Source organism: Thalassophryne amazonica, chromosome 2 (genome assembly GCF_902500255.1).
Source record: "Thalassophryne amazonica chromosome 2, fThaAma1.1, whole genome shotgun sequence".
Classification (NCBI taxonomy): domain Eukaryota; kingdom Metazoa; phylum Chordata; class Actinopteri; order Batrachoidiformes; family Batrachoididae; genus Thalassophryne; species Thalassophryne amazonica.
This window is the reverse complement of record NC_047104.1, coordinates 64,971,620-64,996,847: the sequence shown is the minus strand read 5'-3', so window position 1 is coordinate 64,996,847 and position 25,228 is coordinate 64,971,620. Positions and strand designations below refer to the sequence as shown.

The 25,228-nt window shown below is 39.5% G+C and overlaps 1 protein-coding gene across 1 annotated transcript in view; it reads left to right on the top strand.

Moving 5' to 3' along the window:
• Positions 1-25,228, top strand: part of trpm7 (transient receptor potential cation channel, subfamily M, member 7) — a 165,365-nt gene that overhangs the window by 73,411 nt on the left and 66,726 nt on the right. The window contains 7 exon segments of the mRNA XM_034186905.1: positions 6,475-6,609; positions 6,844-7,121; positions 7,240-7,468; positions 8,217-8,372; positions 10,597-10,740; positions 22,602-22,730; positions 22,982-23,233. Of these exon segments, the coding sequence (XP_034042796.1) occupies positions 6,475-6,609; positions 6,844-7,121; positions 7,240-7,468; positions 8,217-8,372; positions 10,597-10,740; positions 22,602-22,730; positions 22,982-23,233 (1,323 nt within the window).

Below are 25,228 nucleotides of genomic sequence, written 5' to 3'. Positions count from 1 at the left end.
GAACAAATTGTAATCAGTTAGACAAATATGATTCAAACCACCGCAGCACAGTGCCTTTAATACCTATGGCATGCTCTAATCTCTGTAATAAAATGTTATGGTCAACAGTATCAAAAGCAGCACTGAGGTCTAACAGAACAAGCACAGAGATGAGTCCACTGTCCGAGGCCATAAGAAGATCATTTGTAACCTTCACTAATGCTGTTTCTGTACTATGATGAATTCTAAAACCTGACTGAAACTCTTCAAATAGACCATTCCTCTGCAGATGATCAGTTAGCTGTTTTACAACTACCCTTTCAAGAATTTTTGAGAGAAAAGGAAGGTTGGAGATTGGCCTATAATTAGCTAAGATAGCTGGGTCAAGTGATGGCTTTTTAAGTAATGGTTTAATTACTGCCACCTTAAAAGCCTGTGGTACATAGCCAACTAACAAAGATAGATTGATCATATTTAAGATCGAAGCATTAAATAATGGTAGGGCTTCCTTGAGCAGCCTGGTAGGAATGGGGTCTAATAAACATGTTGATGGTTTGGATGAAGTAACTAATGAAAATAACTCAGACAGAACAATCGGAGAGAAAGAGTCTAACCAAATACCGGCATCACTGAAAGCAGCCAAAGATAACGATACGTCTTTGGGATGGTTATGAGTAATTTTTCTCTAATAGTTAAAATTTTGTTAGCAAAGAAAGTCATGAAGTCATTACTAGTTAAAGTTAATGGAATACTCAGCTCAATAGAGCTCTGACTCTTTGTCAGCCTGGCTACAGTGCTGAAAAGAAACCTGGGGTTGTTCTTATTTTCTTCAATTAGTGATGAGTAGAAAGATGTCCTAGCTTTACGGAGGGCTTTTTTATAGAGCAACAGACTCTTTTTCCAGGCTAAGTGAAGATCTTCTAAATTAGTGAGACGCCATTTCCTCTCCAACTTATGGGTTATCTGCTTTAAGCTACGAGTTTGTGAGTTATACCACGGAGTCAGACACTTCTGATTTAAAGCTCTCTTTTTCAGAGGAGCTACAGCATCCAAAGTTGTCTTCAATGAGGATGTAAAACTATTGACGAGATACTCTATCTCACTTACAGAGTTTAGGTAGCTACTCTGCACTGTGTTGGTATATGCCATTAGAGAACATAAAGAAGGAATCATATCCTTAAACCTAGTTACAGCGCTTTCTGAAAGACTTCTAGTGTAATGAAACTTATTCCCCACTGCTGGGTAGTCCATCAGAGTAAATGTAAATGTTATAAGAAATGATCAGACAGAAGGGAGTTTTCAGGGAATACTGTTAAGTCTTCTATTTCCATACCATAAGTCAGAACAAGATCTAAGATATGATTAAAGTGGTGGGTGGACTCATTTACTTTTTGAGCAAAGCCAATAGAGTCTAATAATAGATTAAATGCAGTGTTGAGGCTGTCATTCTCAGCATCTGTGTGGATGTTAAAATCGCCCACTATAATTATCTTATCTGAGCTAAGCACTAAGTCAGACCAAAGGTCTGAAAATTCACAGAGAAACTCACAGTAACGACCAGGTGGACGATAGATAATAACAAATAAAACTGGTTTTTGGGACTTTCAATTTGGATGGACAAGACTAAGAGTCAAGCTTTCAAATGAATTAAAGCTCTGTCTGGGTTTTTGATTAATTAATAAGCTGGAATGGAAGATTGCTGCTAATCCTCCGCCCCGGCCCGTGCTACGAGCATTCTGACAGTTAGTATGACTCGGGGGTGTTGACTCATTTAAACTAACATATTCATCCTGCTGTAACCAGGTTTCTGTAAGGCAGAATAAATCAATATGTTGATCAATTATTATATCATTTACCAACAGGGACTTAGAAGAGAGAGACCTAATGTTTAATAGACCACATTTAACTGTTTTAGTCTGTGGTGCAGTTGAAGGTGCTATATTATTTTTTCTTTTTGAATTTTTATGCTTAAATAGATTTTTGCTGGTTATTGGTGGTCTGGGAGCAGGCACCGTCTCTACGGGGATGGGGTAATGAGGGGATGGCAGGGGGAGAGAAGCTGCAGAGAGGTGTGTAAGACTACAACTCTGCTTCCTGGTCCCAACCCTGGATAGTCACGGTTTGGAGGATTTAAGAAAATTGGCCAGATTTCTAGAAATGAGAGCTGCTCCATCCAAAGTGGGATGGATGCCGTCTCTCCTAACAAGACCAGGTTTTCCCCAGAAGCTTTGCCAATTATCTAATTATGCTCATAATCGGATGAAACCTGATGGAAATCTCTCTGTGGTGTGTCGGTGATGTATGTATGTGTAAAATAAAACAAAACATTACTTGAGGTATGTTTTTGACGAGAATATAACATCATAACTTTATTACAAGCTCAAACGTTAATGTTGCGTCATAAAGGCCTTTTCATAATAACTCACTTGAATAAATAATGGCAAAACTCACATGTAAGTCAAAAACAAACAAACAACAACAAAAAAATGATTAATGGATTACTAAAATAATTGTTAGTTGCAGCCCAAGTTTGTTTTACCCCTGAGAGCATTTTACAGATTAAATGTGAATAAGCCAGTTTTGAGTTTCTCAATGTGCGTGCGTTTTCAAACTGGTGACAGTTTCTGTGTAGGCTCTGTTGTCCAGGTGGTTTCCATAGTAGAGAAGCTTGAATCTTCGACTGGACTGGGTTACTTGACGCGAGGAAGTTTTGCTTCAAATCGCAGAAGCTTCCTCAGCTAAAATTTTTGCTCTGGTGGTCTGACTTCTGTCTTTTGTCGAGAAGAATCATCCGAAGTCACAAAAGCTGGAGTTTTAAACCTAACCAGACCCCTCCTACCGAGGGGCAGACTGCTAAGGCTAGTGACTAAACAATCAATCAATCAATCAATTTTTTTATATAGCGCCAAATCACAACAAACAGTTGCCCCAAGGCGCTTTATATTGTAAGGCAAGGCCATACAATAATTATGTAAAACCCCAACGGTCAAAACGACCCCCTGTGAGCAAGCACAAAGAATGCCTCCTTGACCCCTCTCTCAAACCATTTCTTTTCTCTGGCTAAGATTTTAACTTCCTTGTCCTCAAACGTGTGGTTAGTGTCTTTCAGGTGGAGATGAACTGCAGACTGAGGTCCACTGGCGCCCTCTCTCGCAGAGAGAAACATTGTGAAACGTTTGAAACCCAGCCTTAACCGGGGAGGGGGTCTGAGACACGCTTTATCCCCTGTTTACAATGGGGTACTCGGGTCAAAGCAGGTTCAGTCTTTTGTTCATGGTAATGAGTCATTCACGTCATCAGCAGAGTCGTCAAGGGAGCCACAGCTGCCCTGACATTAGGAGGGTGCCAACTAGAGCACAATATGTTCTAAATTAGAGCTATTGTTTAGTCACTAGCCTTAGCAGTCTGCCTCTCGGTAGGAGGGGTCTGGTTAGGTTTAAAACTCCAGCTTTTGTGACTTCGGATCATTCTTCTCGACAAGAGTCAAGACAGAAGTCAGACCACCAGAGCAAGAATTTTAGCTGAGGAAGCTTCTGCGATTTGAAGCAAAACGTCCTCGCGTCAAGCAACCCAGTCCAGTCGAAGATTCAAGCTTCTCTACACTGGTGACAGTGTTACTTTGCACAGCAGAACAACGTTGTCACACAGCATGGGTGTCGACACAGCACCCATTTGGTGCAGTCACTGGATTAGAACAGATCAGAATACTACAGAAGACAAAGAATTTTTACTTGACAGTTTGAAGTGAGTTTTCTTTGTTTCAGAGGACTTCATACCCATTAAAATTCACCAGAATATACTAAATTGACTTGCTCTTTTAAAAAAATTTCTGTGGGATATCGCCCAGACCCCCATAGTTTGAAGTGAGTTTTCTTTGTTTCAGAGGGCTTCATACCCATTAAAATTCACCAGAATATACAAAATTTGACTTGTTTTTTTTTTTTTTTATTCTGGGGGAGATCCCCCAAACCCCCCATAATCAATACTGTGTTTTTACTTAACACTTTGAAGTAAGTTTTCTTTGTTTCAGAGGGCTTCATACCCATTAAAATTCACCAGAATATACAAAATTGGACTTGCTCTTTAAAAAAAAAATAAAATAAATTCTGTGGGAGATCACCCAGACCCCCATAGTTTGAAGTGAGTTTTCTTTGTTTCAGAGGACTTCATACCCATTAAAATTGACCAGAACATACAAAATTTAACTTGCTCTTTTAAAAAATTTGTGGGGAGAACCCCTGACCCCCCATAATCAATACTGTGTTTTTATGTCACAGATTGAAGTGAGTTTTATTTGTTTCAGAGGGCTTCATACCCATTACAATTCACCATAATACACAAAATTTGACTTGGTCTTTAAAAAATGTTCTGGTGGAGCACCCCCAGACCCCCCAGAATCAAGACTACACCCCACCCCCACCACCCTTTTATGTACCTTTATGTTCAAGTTTTGCATTCTTTTTATGCTTTGTCTGTCTCCTTAGAGGCTATTTAGAATAGATTTATATGCTGTATAATGTGTTTATTGTATTTATTGAGGAAAAAAGAGTGTGTTCCCCCACTATATAATTATAAGTGAATAGTATATTGATGTGTATGTCTGTGTGTCGACATGTAGTAGTGAATTTGTATTTATGTAAATATGACTGATTAGAATTGATGGACTTGTACTAGCAGGGGTGGGCGCTAATAAGCTTTGCTTCAGCCCACACCCTTTCGGACTCACTAGTTTTGTTTATGCGTTTGTGGAATTGTTCATTTTTTCCATTTGAATATTTTGTGTGCCAAATAAAACTTTGTCACTTTCACATAGTCAGTCTGTGAAATAAATAAAACTACGCCACATTTTAGGGAATTGCTGGCATTGATTTTTGCCAGGAAAAAATTTCAGTCAGATGAAAATTTATTGCTTTAACCCATGCCTTATTGTGATGTTCAAATTCATCCTTGAAGTGATAGTTTGAAAAATTTTGTTTTAATGGAGCACAAAACAGTAATGCTCATGTAGTTACACTAAAGTCACGCCTTCAAGCTTTTAAACTATTAGTGACAGTTTTTGCACACATGACCCTTGTAAATATAATGTAAATGTACAAATACAAAGTCTGACATTTATGTAATGGACCTGAACTCTGTGCTCAGGCCTGAAAAACAACCCTCTTGCAAGTTAAGAAAAATTTTGCTTGAATTTCCTGGCTGTGCACAACAAAATTTATCTAATTTTGTTGTGCACAATTTTATTTAAAATAGTATGACTCATGCCTAACTTGGTTTTCAGTGTCTTTGAGTCTGAGTCATGGATCATTACCTAATTGTTGTAAATATTGCTATTTGTATTAGTTCACCTGGGCCGAAGGTCCAGTGAGCTTATGCCATAGGTTGTCTGTCCATCTGCGTATGTAAACATCTTCTTCACCTAAACCACTGGATCAATGAGGCTGAAACAGCAAGCTCAAAAAAAAAAGCTATCCCAAGAGTTTTGCGAAATTTTCAATTTTGACCTTGATATGACCCCTGGACTGTGGTCAGGTCCACTTTTCCAGTTGTCAGTTTAAATGTCATCTTCTCAGAGACCACTGAACCAATGAAGCTGAAACTTGGTGTGCATGTTCCTACCCATGAGGACTCAAAGTTTGTTTGAGGCATTGCGATGGAATTTCAAATATGGCTGCCGTGGCAGCCATATGGAAAATGCCACCTAGCGCCATTGGTCAACAGTTTTTAAAGATATTGAGATGAAATTTGGTACAAGGGTAGTTAGTAGGTAGCTCCAAAACATATGTAATGGATTTTCACGATTTTTTTTTTTTTTTTTTTTTTACCTTCCTACCTACAGTCTTTGGGGTTTGGCCATGCCCACTTTTGTGGCTGAAAATGTGATGTCTTATATCATCCAGGTGATACAAGATATAATGCTCGTGCACTATTTTTTTTTTGTGTAGTAGTAGTACTAGAAATGGTGATGTCTGAAGGGTAAAAGTGGTGGTTTTAAGACCAGAGACTTCTCAGTTCAAATCTCCTTCAGACTAGGAAATCACAGAGGGCCCTTAAGCAAGGTCCATAATCTCAGCATTACTCGCGCCAGTGTGCATGATTGGTTGAATGTGAGGCATCATTGTAGAGCACTTTGTGCGTCTTTTTCAGGTGTGTTTATAGAAATGCAGCCCATTTACCATTTTATGAACAAACTTTCAAATGCCTATTTTTTTAAAGCCACCTATGCAGCACTAGGTCCCACCACCTATCCTGACTGACCCTGCAACTTGCTGTTTGCTCTATGCAACTGTTTTGTCTTATTTGAGAAATGTTTGGGAGATAAATATTGAAATCTCTTCAGTCATTGAGTTGAATCTAAGTAATATTTAATAACTTGCCAAATGGCTACAATGGGCCACTTTCTATACTCAGCATCCAAAAGTACTGAATATATTGTAAAACATTCAGTAGGTGGCAGACAAATGGGACAAAAACTTAAAATATTTCCATATCCTGCAGAGGTCAGGGCGCCATGCAGCTGGACCTGGTTCTCATTTGAGGAAAAGTCACGAGTCTTTTAGTATGAATACTGACAAGAAGGAGAAGACCAGGCACAACCACTTCATCAAGACTGCACAGCCGTACAAACCCAAGGTAAGGTCCTGCTGTTCTATAAAAGGAACAAAACTTGCTCATCCCGCCATGTTAACCTCTTTTTTGTTGTACACAGTATGTAGAGCAGGTTGGTACATTAGAATATGTTGCCAGAATTGCTTTTACTGGTCAAACCTACTGGCAGTTAAAGGTGAGCTTTATTCTAAGCTCAGACAAAATGGGCTGGATTGAAGATCATTTGGGTTGCTGCATTCAGAGTGTTCTGTTCCTCAGCTGGAGTCTTCCACCGAGCAGAATAAAAAAAGGAGCAAGGAAGAGATTGTGGACATCGATGACCCAGAGACGCGGAGGTTTCCATACCCGTTTAATGAGTTGCTGGTGTGGGCTGTGCTGATGAAGAGGCAGAAAATGTCACTGTTCTTCTGGCAACATGGTGAGGAGAACATGGCAAAAGCACTGGTGGCCTGTCAGCTTTGCCGCTCTATGAGCTACGAGGCCAAGAAAAGCGACGTAGTGGACGACACGTCAGAAAAGCTGAAGGAGTATTCAAAGCAAGTATTTCCATCTCTGAGATAAGCATTTGTTGGGATCATTTAGCACTTGATAAGTTTCCTCTTTTTTATTATGCAAATATACTGTACATTTATTGAACTGTGCTTATGTTTGTAGTGAGTTTGGGACCTTAGCTGTGGACCTGCTGGAACAGTCATTCAGGCAAGATGAGACTATGGCCATGAAGCTACTGACCTATGAACTGAAAAACTGGAGTAACTCCACATGTTTGAAGTTGGCTGTGTCATCCCACCTGCGGCCTTTTGTGGCTCATACATGCACCCAATTGCTGCTGTCAGACATGTGGATGGGGCGGCTGAACATGCGCAAGAACTCCTGGTATAAGGTTCATAGACTTTCTAGATTTTTTTGTGGCAAGGAGCTGTGGTTATTTCAGTGAGGGAACCAGGGCTTTATTTTCAAAGATTATCAACTTTTAACTGGCTTTAAAAGTGTTGTTTTTTTTTTTTTTTGTGGTAGGCACAGCGTAGTATTTAGGATATAGTATTCGTTCATTGTGGGGTTTGTTTTTAACTCGCAGTGTACCTAGAAAATTTTGAAGTACAGGGTAGTAGGTTGCAGTTTAATTTTGGGAGCTAAACGATTGTGTCCTCAGGCTGGGAGATCTGGCTTAGTGACCAGTTGTAGGCTTGATCCCTGAAATAGATGCATAAATATCAGTAAGGAAGCTGAAACATCTCTTGTTTAATCATCATTACTGCTACTGACATTCTCAGTGTTGTTGATCTGTAAATTACTCCTGGTGTGCAGGTATTATTATGGCTATATTGGCACTTTTACATACTGCAGATTTTGCCAATTTATATTTCTTTGCTTTGGGTGACAGTGATATCAGAAGAAAAATGAACTGAAAAATTTTACACCAGGGAATGATTTATATTTTATTGTATTGTTCATGGACATTATCAGGGAAGAAAACACATTAAGGCTGGCAATGTGCTCCATTATCACCATAATTGTCTTTTCCAAATTAAAACCTCAGACAGTTCTTTCATTTGTGTATCTATTAAAAAGATTTATTTTGTGCACTGAGAGCCACCGATCATTTGAGTGTTTCCGTTTTCGGCCCACAGGTGATCCTTAGTATCTTGGTGCCTCCTGCCATCCTACTTTTGGAGTACAAGTCCAAGGCTGAGATGGCCCACATCCCTCAGAGCCAAGATGACCACCAGATGACTATGGAGGACAGTGAAAACAACTTCCCAAACACGGCTGATGGCATACAAATGGTTTGATCTGCTCAATCCTTTTATCCTGTCACTAATTTTTTTTTTTAACAAACATTAACTGGCACATTTGCATTTGTGCTCACTCATTGCTGTAGTCATCCTAAATATGTCAAGAAAATGTAGGTGGCAATGGGGGTTATGAGTAGAAATGAAGAGAAATTCAAAAGTTGTCATCAACTTGGTTGTGCTTAATTGCTGTTTTGTATTAATGGTTGGAAATTAGACTTTTTTCTTTCTTTTTTTTAATCAGTAAAGTTTGTAGATGTGTAAGCTGCAGTTTGTTAGTTTGGTCCTTACATTCTGTTATGCTCTTGTCTTAGATTTTCTGTTTCCCCTATAATTGCAGTATGTTACACTCTTTTCTTTCCTTATTTACCACATTTACACTCAATATAATATAATCAGAAACACTGATTGAGAGGTTTGAGATGCTTCTGTTAATATTTGGTGACTAAAATTTCTCAATTTGATCAGAACATCAGTCACAATGACAAAGCAAGTTTGATTGTAATGAGCAGTACATAAAAGACTGATATTTTTTATTATCACTGTCATAATTTGCAATGATGTAATTATGACTGTGATTCAGTTCCAACTCTGTTCCCTTCTGATTAAAACCCTTCATGTACAGTAGTGTTCAGAATAATAGTAGTGCTAGGTAACTAAAAAGATTAATCCAGGTTTTGAGTATATTTCTTATTGTTACATGGGAAACAAGGTACCAGTAGATTCAGTAGATTCTCACAAATCTAACAAGAACAAGCATTCATGATATGCATGCACACTCTTAAGGCTATGAAATTGGGCTATTAGTAAAAAAAAAAGTAGAAAAGGGGGTGTTCACAATAATAGTAGTGTGGCATTCAGTCAGTGAGTTCATCAATTTTGTGGAACAAACAGGTGTGAATCGGGTGTCCCCTATGTAACGATGAAGCCAGCACCTGTTGAACATGCTTTTCTCTTTGAAAGCCTGAGGAAAATGGGACGTACAAGACATTGATCAGAAGAACAGCGTAGTTTGATTAAAAAGTTGATTGGAGAGGGGAAAACATATGCAGGTGCAAAAAATTATAGGGTGTTCATCTACAGTGGTCTCCAATGCTTTAAAATGGACAAAAACAACAGACGCATGGAAGAAAACGGAAATCGATAGAAGAATAATCAGAATGGCAAAGGCTCACCCATTGATCAGCTCCAGGATGATCAAAGACAGTCTGGAGTTACCTGTAAGTGCTGTGACAGTTAGAAGACGCCTGTGTGAAGCCAATTTATTTGCAAGAATCCCCGCAAAGTCCCTCTGTTAAATAATAGACGTGCAGAAGAGGTTACAATTTGCCAAAGAACACATCAACTGGCCTAAAGAGAAATGGAGGAATATTTTGTGGACTGATAAGAGTAAAATTGTTGTTTTTGGAGCGAGACGTCGTGCAGCACTCCCAGGCGCCGTCGTCAGCCTGTTTTCAAGCTGAAAACCTCCACATTTCAGGCTCTATTGATCCAGGACATCGTGAGAGAACAGAAGTTTCAGAAGAAGTCGGTTTCCCGACCCGTCCGCACGTCTTTCATTAAAAAAATCTCCTTTAACAGTGGAATATCTGGATAAAATGCTGAAACCGACTTCTTCTGAAACTTCTCTGTTCTCTCACGACGTCCTGGATCAATAGAGCCTGAAATGTGGAGGTTTTCAGCTTGAAACCGGCTGACGACAGCGTCTGAGAGCACTGCGCGACATCTCACACCGTGGGAAGTCCTTAAAGCGACAGTATCACCTCAAAATCTCACATCAGCCGTTGAAATTTTCACCGAAAACCATCTTAATTTTTTGAACCATGTCCACTTCGATGTGTCTCACAGGTTTAGAAAAAATTTTGATCAAACAAAGAGCCAGTCTCTCAGCAACTTCTCAGACAAAGGAATTCCGACGAGGGGCTGGACTACTCCTCCCATAAGGAGTGCTCACAGGCGAATGACGTCACCGACAGGCGTGGAAAAACTCACGCATGCGCACGAGGGTTCAAGCATGTCTGACGTAAAAACATATGAATGAAATCCATATAGTTTTTGAAAAAAATAAAAAGGACCTATACTTTATTGACAGCCCTCGTATACTCAAAACCTGGATTAATCTTTTTAGTCACATAGCACTACTATTATTCTGAACACTACTGTACATATTGATGTTGGAACTCGGTCTTGTCTAATTTGGCCCTTTAACTGTCTATAGGATGTGTTCAAGGAGCCCAGATCCCAAGACCATGTGGAGGTGAAAAATGATATTGAGATCCATGTTCGTTCCAGGAAGCTGCCTTTAACCAGGAAGATTTATGCCTTCTATCATGCTCCCATTGTCAAGTTCTGGTCAAACACGGTATGCAAAAGATGGCTGTGAAGAATGCTCGTTTGTGATCTACATAGCCCAGTAGTTGAATCACATGTTTGAGTCGATTATTAACTGCGTATATATCACTCATTCATGAATGTTGAAAATAAATGAATGACTGTGTACATATTTTTTATTGATTCTAGTTTATGCAGAGTAGATGGGTCAGTGGCATAAGAGTTGGACTACAAATTCTTCTTACTTATAAGGTTTTGAATTTCTTCTTACTTACAAGGTTTTGAATAATCAGGTCCCATCTTATCTTAGGGACCTCATAGTACCATATCACCCCAATAGAGCGCTTCGCTCTCAGACTGCAGGCTTACTTGTAGTTCCTAGGGTTTGTAAGAGTAGAATGGGAGGCAGAGCCTTCAGCTTTCAGGCTCCTCTCCTGTGGAACCAGCTCCCAATTCGGATTAGGGAGACAGACACCCTCTCTACTTTTAAGATTAAGCTTAAAACTTTCCTTTTTGAAAAAGCTTGTAGTTAGGGCTGGATCAGGTGACCCTGAACCATCCCTTAGTTATGCTGGTATAGATTTAGACTGCTGGGGGGTTTCCCATGATGCACCCAGTGTTTCTTTTTATTCACCTCTTTTTGCTCCACTCTGCTTTTAATCATTGGTGATTGATCTCTGCTCTCTTCCACAGCATGTCTTTTTCCTGATTCTCTCCCCTCAGCCCCAACCAGTCCCAGCAGAAGACTGCCCATCCCTGAGCCTGGTTCTGCTGGAGGGTTTTTCCTGTTAAAAGGGAGTTTTCCTTCCCACTGTCGCCAAGTGCTTGCTCATAGGGGGTCGTTTTGACCGTTGGGGTTTTTCTGTAATTATTGTATGGCTTTGGCCTTACAATATAAAGCGCCTTGGGGCAACTGTTTGTTGTGATTTGGCGCTATATAAATAAAATTGATTTGATTTGAAATGCGTAGACCTGGGTTTGATTTCCAGTCACACTAACTACCTGTGTCATTGGACAGCATACTTCATCTGCATGGTCTTAGTTCACCCACTTCCTACTGGGTACTAGCATTGCCTGGGGAAGTAATCTGCAATGGACTGGCATCCTGTCTAGTTGTGGATTCTTACCTGTTTCAGTCTATGGTAGTTGGGGACAAGCGCCAGCAGCATTGGGCCTCAGGACCTATAAGGACTTAGTTTTCCACTTCTTCTTTATCCATCAAAATGTCAAAGCATTATCTGGCACCAACTTTTTCAATGAGGGTTTATTTCTTTTCTTTTTATATAATTGTAAACCTGTATTTTTGGGGGTTTTGGACTTTTGTAAAGACCATTGAAAATACAGCTTCTGGGTAATTGTGATGTTGTATAGAATAATCACTTGTTTAATATTTTAAATTGTTGTTATTAAAATAACCCGCGATAAGCGAAATCCGTTAAGTAGTCAGCACTATTTTTTGCAATTATTATAGATGTTTTAAGGCTGTAAAACCCCTCACTACACATTTTATACACTTCTCAAACAGGCATTAACATTTTCTCACTTTTCTCTCCTGTGTAAACACTCTCTTTTTTCTTCTGTGCGAGAAGGTTATAAACAGACACGCAGAACTCTCCCTTCGCTCACTGCCTCCGGAGGTACGGATGCTGGACCCGCAAATAATCCAAGTCCTCTCTTGGTGGCCACGGAGCTCTGCGGCTGCGGTCAACATCCGCATCAAAACAGCGAGCGTAGTCTCTGGACCTGTTGCCAGATTTGGCGCAGCTCCGCACAGCAGACAGGGGGGCGGCGTGAATGGCCCGCTGCTGCGCTTACTGAGTCTGCGGGCTCGGAGGCAGTGAGAGCAATCGCGGTGATGCCGACCGGTGCCACGACCGGTCCGCCTGATAAGGATGCAGAACACAGTGCGCTGTTTAAAAAAAAAAAGCATGTAAAATTGCCCTAAAAAAAATTCAGAAACTGCGAGGCCGCGAAAGGTGAACCACGTTATAGCGAGGGACCACTGTATTTGAATTGGTTCCAGGGTCATAACATCATTCTTTCTTGGCATCATGGCTTAACATTTGCTTCCTTAAAGACTGGTCATGTGTGTGTTCTCTGGAGAAGTGCAATATAAATTTCTTTGTTTGGTTCATTTGTCATGTGGCTATAGATGATGTTTCAAAGCTACACGTTTTTGGGTCAGACTTGCTTTAGTCCACTCACTGTCTCTAGTAACACAGCCAGATAAGGCTGTCTGATATCTTGTGCAAGTGATTATCCCTCCTGAGGTTCATACCCCACAATGCGTCCATCCATTATCTAAACCTGCTTTTTCCAGTTAAGGTCACGGGCATGGTGGAGACTATCACAGGGCTGACACACACAAACAGATGAATACGTTCGGCCAATTTGAAAAGCTATCCATGTAGAAGCTCGCCCCCACCAGTGTTGCCAAAGTAACTTTGAAAACGTACTACAGTTATTTCATTACCAGTTTCAGACAACTTGTTGGCAGTTGCTGAATGTAATGAATAAAGTAACTCATAATCTAACTTGGTTATTTTTAAGATTTAGTACTCAGAAAAGTAGCTATTAGTTACTTTGCTGATTGCTCAGTCTTAAACTAGTTACCTTATTAGTTACATTACTTATTAGTTGCAAGTTTGCGGCAGCTTCTAATAAGGTAATTGCATAAAGCTGCTAATGAAGTAACTGTATAAAGCAACTAAAACAGTAACTAAAAAAGTAACTTTTCAAAGTTACTTTGACAACACTGGCCCCCACTGGCTTAACAGACAGAAAGAGAGACGTGGTTTGGACTAGGCAGATTCTTATAGTATGTCCACAACACCACAGCCATAGCTGTCGGACCAGTGGTGGGCACAGTTCCGATAATCCGATAACAGATAATTATCGAAGATAATGTTTTCATTATTGGATTATCTTTTTAGATAACTTTAAAAACCATTATCGGACTAATTATCGTCCGATAACTTTTAGATCGATAACATAGTAAACAAAGATGAACAGTGACAACACTTTTAAACTTAAAATCAGTTGAGCACGTACCTGTTAAAAGTTTCCTAACAGATGCATAGTTCTACTCTCTGCAAACACAAGAGAGCTGCTTCCATAAGAAACCACTTTATCCTCTGCAGGCAAAAGAGAACTGGTCTCACACAAAAAAAATCATTTCCTTTAACACCATACTGATACGCTGGCAATATCACCCAAGTCATCCAGAGGCATACATTTTTAACGTATGGTTCAAATTTTAACCAAACTAATTTTGGACAAGTTATTTAAAATTACTGTCATGTCTGACATTTTATAAAGTGGAAAATATCAGATATATGTTTTAGTTTTAAAGTAATGTGCTAATTTTAAGGTTTTAGTGAGCACATGCTGTGCCCAGCAGTGCATTATGGGTAGGATAGTCTAATCCCAGTATGGTCACAACAGGAAAAATGCATTTCAGACACTGTTCAGGCTCCACAGACAGCAGCATTAAACTCTAGTGCCTAAAACTCTGGTGAATATATTCTCTGGGTTATAGACGTTATTGTATTTGCGTTTGTTAAATTCCACGCATCTTAAATGTAGCAGACACGGATTATCTGGGATTTTTTTTTTTGGCAAGTTTTTCAGGCCTCTACTGCCATCTACTGGCCAGTAGTGTTCATGGCAGTATTCACCCTAAGTACTAAGCATCTGGGTACCAGTAGATAGCAGTGTTCTATTTATTTTGACCCTGGTTATATCAGATGGTTGTCAAATTAACTTTTTGGCTTTGCAAATGGCTTTTTTTTTTTTTTTTTTTTTACAAATTAAGTTTAAAAACAAAACAACAAAAACAAATAACATTTCAAGACAGCTCTGTGGTGTTTGCACAGGCACAGTGCGAGCGGTTGGACGCTTGTAGCTCTGCAGCAGCAGGATACAGAATAATATCAAACAGGTTTGATTTTCATTCGACCATACGATTGCCGATCAGGAGGTGGTCGTGAGATGTTAAACACAGCTTGTTACTCTATGTACACTACACGATGCAGGACGCGAGATTAACCTGAAACTCGGCCCAAAAAATTCTCGCACGAATGAAAAATCATCTGAAAAACGGCCAAAACTCGCACAGTGTAAAGCCAGCATGTATGTGTCAAGACAATATTGATTGCACATTTTACAACATCATCAAACGTGTGCATGGCACTAATAAAATGAGCACACATTCTCTCCACATGCAAAAAATTTTGCGATGACACTTCCAGGGCTCCATAAAAATGCCTGTTTTTACAAATAAAAAATGGAATATTTTACAAAAGCACATTTATCTGTAAACACCAACACACGTCACATTAACGTGTTGGTTTACATAATGAATGACTGAACCAATCAGTGTTTAGCAGAGGCACTTTTACCCAGAATCCTTTGCGATCTGTCTGTGTTTGTTACAAAACCTCAGAATTATGCTGCGTTCACACCGGGCGCGATCAGATGCTACAAATTCGCGTGGGTCGCCAGGTGACGGACGCACCTCCTTTGCCCGGTGTGTCGCTCTGCTTTTGCTGCGAAAATTCGCCCCGGTGCATCATTAAATAGGAGGAGCTTCCATTCCGCTCGCCGGCTCCGGTTTTCAGTCAAGTTAACATGACGGACCTTGATCACACGGAGCGAGTTGTTGTTGTTGTGGAAAGCTCCCAATACAGGGAGTATTTGCTGCAGGAGCTGCGTCTGGATGACGGCTGCTTTCAGCGGTCTTTCCTCCTCTGTGGGACCCATGCAGCTTGAGGACCTCCTGTCCCGTTCACGCGCGCACATGTAAACAATTTAAAAGAAAAAAAGAAACTCTGCTGCCTGCTGTGGACTGCAGCTTGCTCTTCCCCCCAAAAAACTCAGTCATAATTGTATTTAGAAACCAGTCTGTTTATTTATTTCATTTGTTTTATTATACATCTGTGTAGTTAATACAACCCCTGGCAAAAATTATGGAATCACCGGCCTCGGAGGATGTTCATTCTGTTGTTTAATTTTGTAGAAAAAAAGCAGATCACAGACATGACACAAAACTAAAGTCATTTCAAATGGCAACTTTCTGGCTTTAAGAAACACTATAAGAAATCAAGAAAAAAAGATTGTGGCAGTCAGTAACGGTTACTTTTTTAGACCAAGCAGAGGAAAAAAATATGGACTCACTCAATTCTGAGGAATAAATTATGGAATCACCCTGTAAATTTCCATCCCCAAAACTAACACCTGCATCAAATCACATCTGCTCGTTGACATTGACCCTATGTCATGAAATTGACCCTATGTGTCTTTTTGCAAGGAATGTTTTCACAGTTTTTGCTCTATGGCAAGATGCATTATCTTCTTGAAAAATGATTTCATCATCCTTAAACATCAGAAAAGTGTCCAAAATATCAACGTAAACTTGTGCATTTATTGATGATGTAATGACAGCCATCTCCCCAGTGCCTTTACATGACATGCAGCCCCATGTCATCAATGACTGTGGAAATTTACATGTTCTCTTCAGGCAGTCATCTTTATAAATCTCATTGGAACGGCACCAAACAAAAGTTCCAGCATCATCACCTTGCCCAATGCAGATTCGAGATTCATCACTGAATATGACTTTCATCCAGTCATCCACAGTCCATGATTGCTTGTCTTTAGCCCATTGTAACCTTGTTTTTTCTGTTTAGGTGTTAATGGTGGCTTTCGTTTAGCTTTTCTGTATGTAAATCCCATTTCCTTTAGGCGGTTTCTTACAGTTCGGTCACAGACGTTGACTCCAATTTCCTCCCATTCATTCCTCATTTGTTTTGTTGTGCATTTTCGATTTTTGAGACATATTGCTTTAAGTTTTCTGTCTTGACGCTTTGATGTCTTCCTTGGTCTACCAGTATGTTTGCCTTTAACAACCTTCCCATGTTGTTTGTATTGGTCCAGAGCTTAGACACAGCTGACTGTGAACAACCAACATCTTTTGCAACATTGCGTGATGATTTACCATCTTTTAAGAGTTTGATAATCCTCTCCTTTGTTTCAATTGACATCTCTCGTGTTGGAGCCATGATTCATGTCAGTCCACTTGGTGCAACAAGGTGTGATCACTCCTTTTTAGATGCAGACTAACAAGCAGATGTGATTTGATGCAGGTGTTAGTTTTGGGGATGGAACTTTACAGGGTGATTCCATAATTTATTCCTCAGAATTGAGTGAGTCCATATTTTTTTCCTCTGATTGGTCTAAAAAAAAAAGTAACCATTACTGACTGCCACAATCTTTTTTTCTTGATTTCTTATAGTGTTTCTTAAAGCCAGAAAGTTGCCATTTGAAATGACTTTAGTTTTGTGTCATGTCTGTGATCTGCTTTTTTTCTACAAAATTAAACAACTGAATGAACATCCTCCGAGGCCGGTGATTCCATAATTTTTGCCAGGGGTTGTAAGTAAAATAATCTCCACAGACGATTCACTCACGCGCGCATGTAAAAAAAAAAAAAATGAAACGCCGGTGCTTGCTGCAGCTGGCTCTACCCCCCAAAAAACTCTGTCATAATTGTATTTAGAAACCAGTCACCATTTATTTCATCTCCACGGATGATTCACTCGCGCGCGCACGTTAAAAATAAAAAGAAACTCCGCTCCCGCTGCTGCTCGCTCCAAAAACTCTGTCATGATTGTGAAATAAAGGACAAAAGAGACATAAGTCCTACTCACAGGCTGCTACCAGATACAGGACATGTTCACATCCTCAGTCAAACTCCAGACATCTCCACGTCACTACATATTCAGTCCCTGATTGTCATCACGGCGCGACGAGACGAAAAAGTTCAGATTTTTCAGCTTGGGGAGGAGGGCAACATGACGCGACGCAGTATCGCGTCACAAACGCGCAAAACTCTCAAAATCGCTTCACTCGCGTCGCGCTGCGCGATTTGGTGCCAAAATGTGTCCTTACATAGGGATTACATGGCAACCAGTGGCTGCAGTCGCTTGCATTGCGCCCGGTGTGAACGCGGCATTAGTGCATTATTCAACATTAAAAGATATGTTATATTTTAACTTTATACAAATGACAGATTTGACATTGAGTTATTCTATCGGTATTTATGTTATTTATAAATCAAAACCATAAGTCAGCATGACTTTATTTTCCAAGACCTCCTCCTGACCGGAGCATTGTAATTGATAGAGAGCTGGGCTTTATGGCTGCTCTCAGGGTGCCTCTGTGCTGGAACCTGTGTAGTAAACAGGAGCTTCCAGCAGGGGCAGGATGTTCAGAGATAAAACTGAGGTCTCATTGTTTATCGGTTATCTGTAACTTCCGATACATTTTTGGGTGGTTTATCATTTTATCTTTATCAAAGATAACTTTTCAGTTATCTGATTATCTGTTATCGAAGTTAATTTTTTTATGTCTACCCACCACTGTGTCGGACACACTAAAGTAGTTTTGATAGTGGCCAGTTGCTGCTACTTGGGATGGTTATTGATAAGATTTTATCTATCGATACCATTACCGATCCGATTCCTTATCGATTCCTCTTATGAATTTTCTCTGTACTCAAAGTAGGTTTTACAGGTTTTCTATGTCATCAACGTTTTATTGAGTCTTAAACGAAATGAAAATGAAATTGGTCACTGGATCCTTAAACTCTGGACATAATAAACTCTACATGGTGGATCTTTGATCTCTGGACATGAATAGAAATAAACAAAATCTGTAGTTTTTTCTACTGCATTTCCTTTGACATTATTGGCATGAATGTCTTTCCATACATCTGAGCTGAGCTCTTATAGCCGGCTGCGCTGCATGTCAGGATGTAATTAATAAAGAACACAGGACGTCTCATTTTGGGAGGAAAAAAATGATTTAGTCACTTGTAGTTTCTTGTCTGTATTACGTTTGGAAAGAGGTGTCACTTCATTTAAAGTGGAAATTCGTTTTGAAGTTATTAATTCCGATCGGACTCTGTCTCGGCAGAGAGCCGCACAGCGTTTGTAGCTGTGCCAACGGAACGGAGGACGATCGTTTCTTGACTGTCCCAGTTATTGACTTTAATCTGCACGAAAGTGACTCACGATTGACATAATTTAATGGCTTTGAGAGGGGTTAAGAAGCGGATTTGCCGCTTCTGAAGAGCAGCGAATCAAAGAACCAATGAGCCAGCGGATCGAAGCATTGCTTCATTGGTTCACGCTTCAAAGTGGAGTCGTGCTGCAGAAGCAGTTGATTAGAGCTGCTGCAGGGTCTGTAATCAACGTAGACAAATGATAATTTTCCCGACAAACACCCTCAAAAACAATGGCCGCTCTGAAGGACTGATAAGGGAATCGTTAAGCAAAAAGATTAATCGGTGGAAGTAAAAATGTGCTTATTAGTACCTTCAGAATAGAAATGGAGAAAATGCATTATAGAATGTCAGTAGTCTAGGTTACTTTACAAATGAATCACTTTAGCTGTTGTTTCATTTGTGGGCCCTACTTAAAAACAGAAAACTATTCATGCACGCTGAATCCTCCCCATATTGTGACTTGTCTTTACTTTCTTGCTCTTGTTTATTTATAATCACAAGCCCGATCCTTATCAACTCAGATGTTCCTGGAGTCAGCTTCCGACTAGGTAGTGACTTTTGGTTGTTTTGCAGGCCATGAACGTTGCTGATATAATCATTGAAACTGCTCATATACATGTGTTTGCCTGTGTCGGGGCTTATCTACATCTGTTTCACCTGCTTTCATCCTGATACCAGCATGTCAAAGCAACACTCCGCATTTACTCACCATTAGAGACCAGCGTTAATGCCTGAATTTCCAACACTTCACACCCTGCAGGTCAGGGGTCAGCCGTTTTTAAAACGGTCAACCTTGTCCAAGTTGTTCCAAGAAAATGGGTTGCATATTGTGTGTTTATGTATGTGTGCAACTAGCCTGTCTGTGGACATTTTTAAACTTTCCCACAGTTGGCAGCTCAGAGCCTTTGGCCAAATGTCCAGAATGGGTTATTTCATGCTTGAAAGATGGTTTGTTTTGCTTGGAATGTAACCGCATTGGTTGTACTTCTTTTGTATAAGAAAATAATGGACTATGTTGCAATGAACTTAACTAGTTAATTTTTGCAGGGGGCACCATCAGCACAGTAAATTTAAAGATGTTGAAATTGATGAATGGCGCATTAATTTCATCATGACTACTCAATGGCAGAATAATTCCAAAACAACCTAACAAATGCAGCCCAGTCATGACCTGCTTATAACTAACAGCAAAATGAACTGCTATACAAGTGTAGTATAATATAATCCTTCAGGGGATCAATAAGGTTTCTTATCACATTATACAGAAATAACTCAACTGATAGAGATATAGCAATTAATTGATCTCTCAACATATTTACATCTATATTGGTTGAATTTTTTTGAATTAATTGCTGAAGTCTTGGCATCACAAATTTCTGGAGGGCCTCATTATTGATTTGTCATATAGGTAACATATACACAAAGTAAGCAAACAGCAGGGCGTAATTGTCTACCTAGTAAATGCAAGCCTGATAATCATTGACCACCACAAAGCTGGAGCTCAGTTACCTCTAAGGAGTAATATCTTGGTTTAGTGGTTTAGTGTGAGGTATTGAGCTTTCACTCATGATTAAGGTTCTTGAAAGTTTATTTATTTAGAAACTAACTGTGCTTGCTGACTGAACATAGTGATGGGACTGACCTGTACAGTAAACATTCTCGCTCAAAAGTCTGTTGATAGAGAGCAAAAACATGGAAAAAAAAATTAATTCTCTGTAGAACTGAAGAGCAGGGTATTGATTTTATTTGGGTTGTTACTGTGAACATAATTATTCCATCTAAATTCAGAAAAAATGGTTAATCCAGATTGTTTCTTTTTAGGAAAGAAAAAAAAAACCCTTCTTATTCCAACTGCATGTATTAAGCCCTGAGCTCCTCCACATGAGAGTAGCCTGTTGGGAACTCTCGCTCTGGAGACACTGAAGATTTAATTTCTTATATGTTTATTTGACATGGGACAGTGCATACAGTAGTGTTCAGAATAATAGTAGTGCTATGTGACTAAAAAGATTAATCCAGGTTTTGAGTATATTTCTTATTGTTACATGGGGAAACAAGGTACCAGCAGATTCTTACAAATCCAACAAGACCAAGCATTCATGATATGCACACTCATAAGGCTATGAAATTGGGCTATTAGTAAAAAAAAAAAAAAGTAGAAAAGGGGGTGTTCACAATAATAGTAGTGTGGCATTCAGTCAGTGAGACTGATGAGAGTAAAATTGTTCTTTTTGGGTCCAGGGGCTGCAGACAGTTTGTGAGACGACCCCCAAACTCTGAATTCACGCAACAGTTCACAGTGAGGACAGTGAAGCATGGTGGTGCAAGCATCATGATATGGGCATGTTTCTCCTACTATGGTGTTGGGCCTATATATCGCATACCAGGTATCATGGATCAGTTTGGATATGTCAGAATACTTGAAGAGGTCATGTTGCCTTATGCTGAAGAGGACATGCCCTTGAAATGGGTGTTCCAACAAGACAATGACCCCAACACACTAGTATTTGGGCAAAATCTTGGTTCCAAACCAACAAAATTAATGCCTCGCAGATGTGAAGAAATCATGAAAAACTGGTTATACAACTAAATACTAGTTTAGTGATTCACAGGATTGCTGAAAAAGCAGTTTGAACTATTATGTTCAATCAGTTTGAACATAATAGTTTTGAGTTTGTAGCATCAACAGCCGATGCTACCATTATTGTGAACACCCCCTTTTCCCATGTAACAATCAGAAATATACTCAAAACCTGGATTAATCTTTTTAGTCACATAGCACTACTATTATTCTGAACACTATTGTATTAATGAACATTGTTACATGTAAATATGCCGGATTATAGCAGAATTCTAATTTCCATCCGTAGTCCCAGTAACATAGAAACAGACTAAGACCACACAACATACCAAAATAAATTAATCATGACAAAAAACAATTAAAACAGAATATGCATACAAATATTTAAAATCCAAAGTAGCAATAATTGATGGTTAATAAGTTGCCGACAGGTGGAGGAACCAAAAGAGTTTCATGATGGGTGTTAAGGTGCAAAAGTACTGCATTAAAGTGCTAAGTGCAAAAGTGCTTCAGTGCCTGGTTGTAAATGCACATTACAGTACTAGGTTGTATTGCACGTTGCCCAATACACTCATTTGCACATACACAAGTGTAAATATTGCACAGGGTGTCATACACAAGTTTATTGTGTAAGGACTACTAAACCATGTAATAAAATAAAATGAACAAGGGTATTGTGTACGTATAACTAAAAAGAAACTTGAGTGGTGCCTCCACAGTTGAATTGTTTTATAGGCTACAGATGGTTGCATGTCTGATTTGCCAGTAACCACGTTTTCAGTTGTCCTTTGAAAGCACTGAAAGTGATGAAACCTCTCTCACCAAGCTGATATCGGCACAGCTCACCACCAGCTGAGCGCAGAGGGCTCACAAGCCCACTGAAAATGACTGGTCACTTGGCCCCAATAAGGCCATAGTTTCTGCATCTTGGCAGGCCTCACCTGACCTCGCCTCAAAATAATCTAGAGTAAAACCTTTCTGGAACTGTTCACAAGCTCTTCACCAGTGTAGAATATCTTCAAGTAATCTGAAATGGATACATTAGGTTTTAATTATGATCAAAGTTTGCTTTTTATATTATGTAGTATTATTTAATACAAGAGCACTTTTCATCTGAGTTTTGAGGGAGCAAACTTTGGATTTAGTTGAGAACTCATAACAAATGACACATCTTCATTACAAATACTTTTCCACTTTGAGGTCTAGTGTCTTGGTTGAAGCTGAGTGTTGTCTCCTCTGTGGTCAGCTCTTCTACCTGGGCTTCTTGATGTTCTACTCCTACGTGATCCTGGTGAGAATGCCTGAATGGCCTTCTCCTCAAGAATGGGTGGTCATCCTTTACATCTTCACTCATGCGATTGAGAAAATTCGAGAGGTACGAGGGTCTAGTGTGCTTTTTGTTTTTCAGGGGGGGAAAAAAATCATGCTTTTAGATTTATTATGATGCTGTACTTTATATTATCTTCAGATTTACAGATTTTATTTAGCTAAGCATGTCTGCCATCTTGGAATTATATTGCAGCATGAAACAGAAATACTTGGATGCAGTCTTACTGTGAGATATTCTGCAATCATTTCCTACTAAATTAAGACTAATCTTTTTCTTTTTAATTTCTCTTTTCTCAGATGTTTATGTCAGAAGCGGGCAAAATCAGTCAGAAGATAAAGGTGTGGTTCAGTGACTATTTCAATGCGTCTGACTTTTTTGCCATTATGACCTTCTTTTTTGCCTTTGGCCTGAGGTTGGGTGGCGAAGACACCTTTGTCGTTGGAAGGACACTTTATTGTCTCATTATAATCTTCTGGTATGTGCGACTCTTGGACATCCTGGCTGTTAACCAGCAAGCAGGACCATATGTTATGATGATTGGTAAAATGGTAAGTTCTTTCTCATTTAAATAATCTCTTACATTAACAAGGCAATTGTATTTTCTACACTCTCAGATGGCAGTCTGTGCAACAGGCTGCTTTTTCAGTTCTTAAACTGTGGCTTTTCTCTCTGAAATGGCACATAAATAAGTCTCATTTAGCATTAATACAGCATTAATGACTTTACTTTGGTTCTTCAGAATAGAAGACAAAAACCTACATATGAAGGTTTAAGTTTTTTATTTACAGTTCTTGCCATTATGAAGACCAAAGATTTTCACACACAGTCAAACTTGTACAGTGAGACAAATAAGTATTTGAAAGAATGGAGAGGTCTGTAATTTTTTTGCACACTACAGCAGGGATTTTGAGCCACTCCTCCATGTAGATCTTCTCCAGATCTTTCAGGTTTTGAGTTTCAAAGATTTTCTATTGAGTTCAGGTCTGGAGACTGTCTAGGCCGCTCCAGGACCTTGAAATGCTTCTTACAGAGCCACTCCTGCCCTGGCTTGTGTATTTGGGGTCATTGTCATGTTGGAAGACCCAGCCACCACCCATATTCAGTTATCTTACTGAGAGAACCCCTTTGCAGAAAAGCACCCCCAAAAATGATGTTTCCACCCCCATGCTTCACAGTTAGGATGGTGTTCTTGGTGTTCTCATCCTCCAAACATGGCGAGTTGAGTTGATACCAAAAAGCTCTATTTTGGTCTCATCTGACCGCATAATCTTCTCCCATGCCTCCTCTGGATCATCCAGATGGTCACTGGTGAACTTCAAACTGGCCTGGACATGTGCTGGCTTGAGCAGGGGGACCTTGCCTACCCTGCAGGATTTTAAACCATGACTGCGTAGTGTGTTACTAATGTAATCTTTGTGACTGTGGTGCCAGCCCTCTTCAGGTCATTGACCAGGTCCTCCAGTGTAGTTCTGGACTTTCTCAGAGTCATCCTTACCCCACGTGGTGAGATCTTGTAGACCGAGGAAGATTGACAGTCATCTTTTGTTTCTTCCATTTTCTAATAATTATGCCAGCAGTTGTTGCCTTCTCACCAAGCTGCTTACCCATTGTCTTGTAGCCCATCCCAGCCTTGTGCAAGTCTACAGTTTTGACCCTGGTGTCCTTAGACAGCTCTTTGGTCTTTGCCATGGTGGATAGGTTGGAGTGTGATTGATTGAGTGTGTGGACAGGTGTCTTTCATCCAGGTAACCAGTTCAAACAGGTGCACTTAATACAAGTAAAGAGTGCAGAATAGGACGACTTCTTAAAGAAAAATTAACAGGTCTGTGAGAGCCAGAATTCTTGCTGGTTGGTAGGTGATCAAATACTTATTTCATGCAGTAAAATGCCAATTAATTATTTAAAAATCATACTATGTGATTTTCTGATTTTTCTTTTTTTAAGATTCTGTCTCTCACAGTTGAAAGGTACCTACGATAAAAATTCTTTGTAGGTGGGAGAACTTGCAAAATCAACAGTGGATTAAATACTTATTTGCCTCACTGTAATTTCCTGTAGTGTAATTGTCTGAAAGCAGTTGCATACTTGCACGATGCAAAGAAATAAAACTGACTGAAATTCAGTATTGTAGTAACAATGTGCAATAAGATTAATCAGGAGTTGCACTCTAATTGTATTATAAATGGAGAATTACAGATATCAGTTTTATTAAATTTTAAGAAAAGAAAAAAATGGTAAAAAATATTCTACTGGTTGAAAATAGTTGCAAATCACAATATTTTATTGGATTAGTGAACCTTATTTGTTGAGAGATTGGGGGTGTATTGTTGTCTAGGCTTTTTGGGGGGGGATATTTTCCTTAATATAACGCCTGAATAGATCCATGTCATTTGATTGATGGTTTGTATGTCATGTGATGGATTATTCATCACATTTACCATTGTGTTGACCGTGCAATTTTGGTTCTATACATTTTATGCTATTGCACGCCGCTACCACTGCATGTGCTCACACTAGTGGTGATGGCACTTAGCTTAAAAACA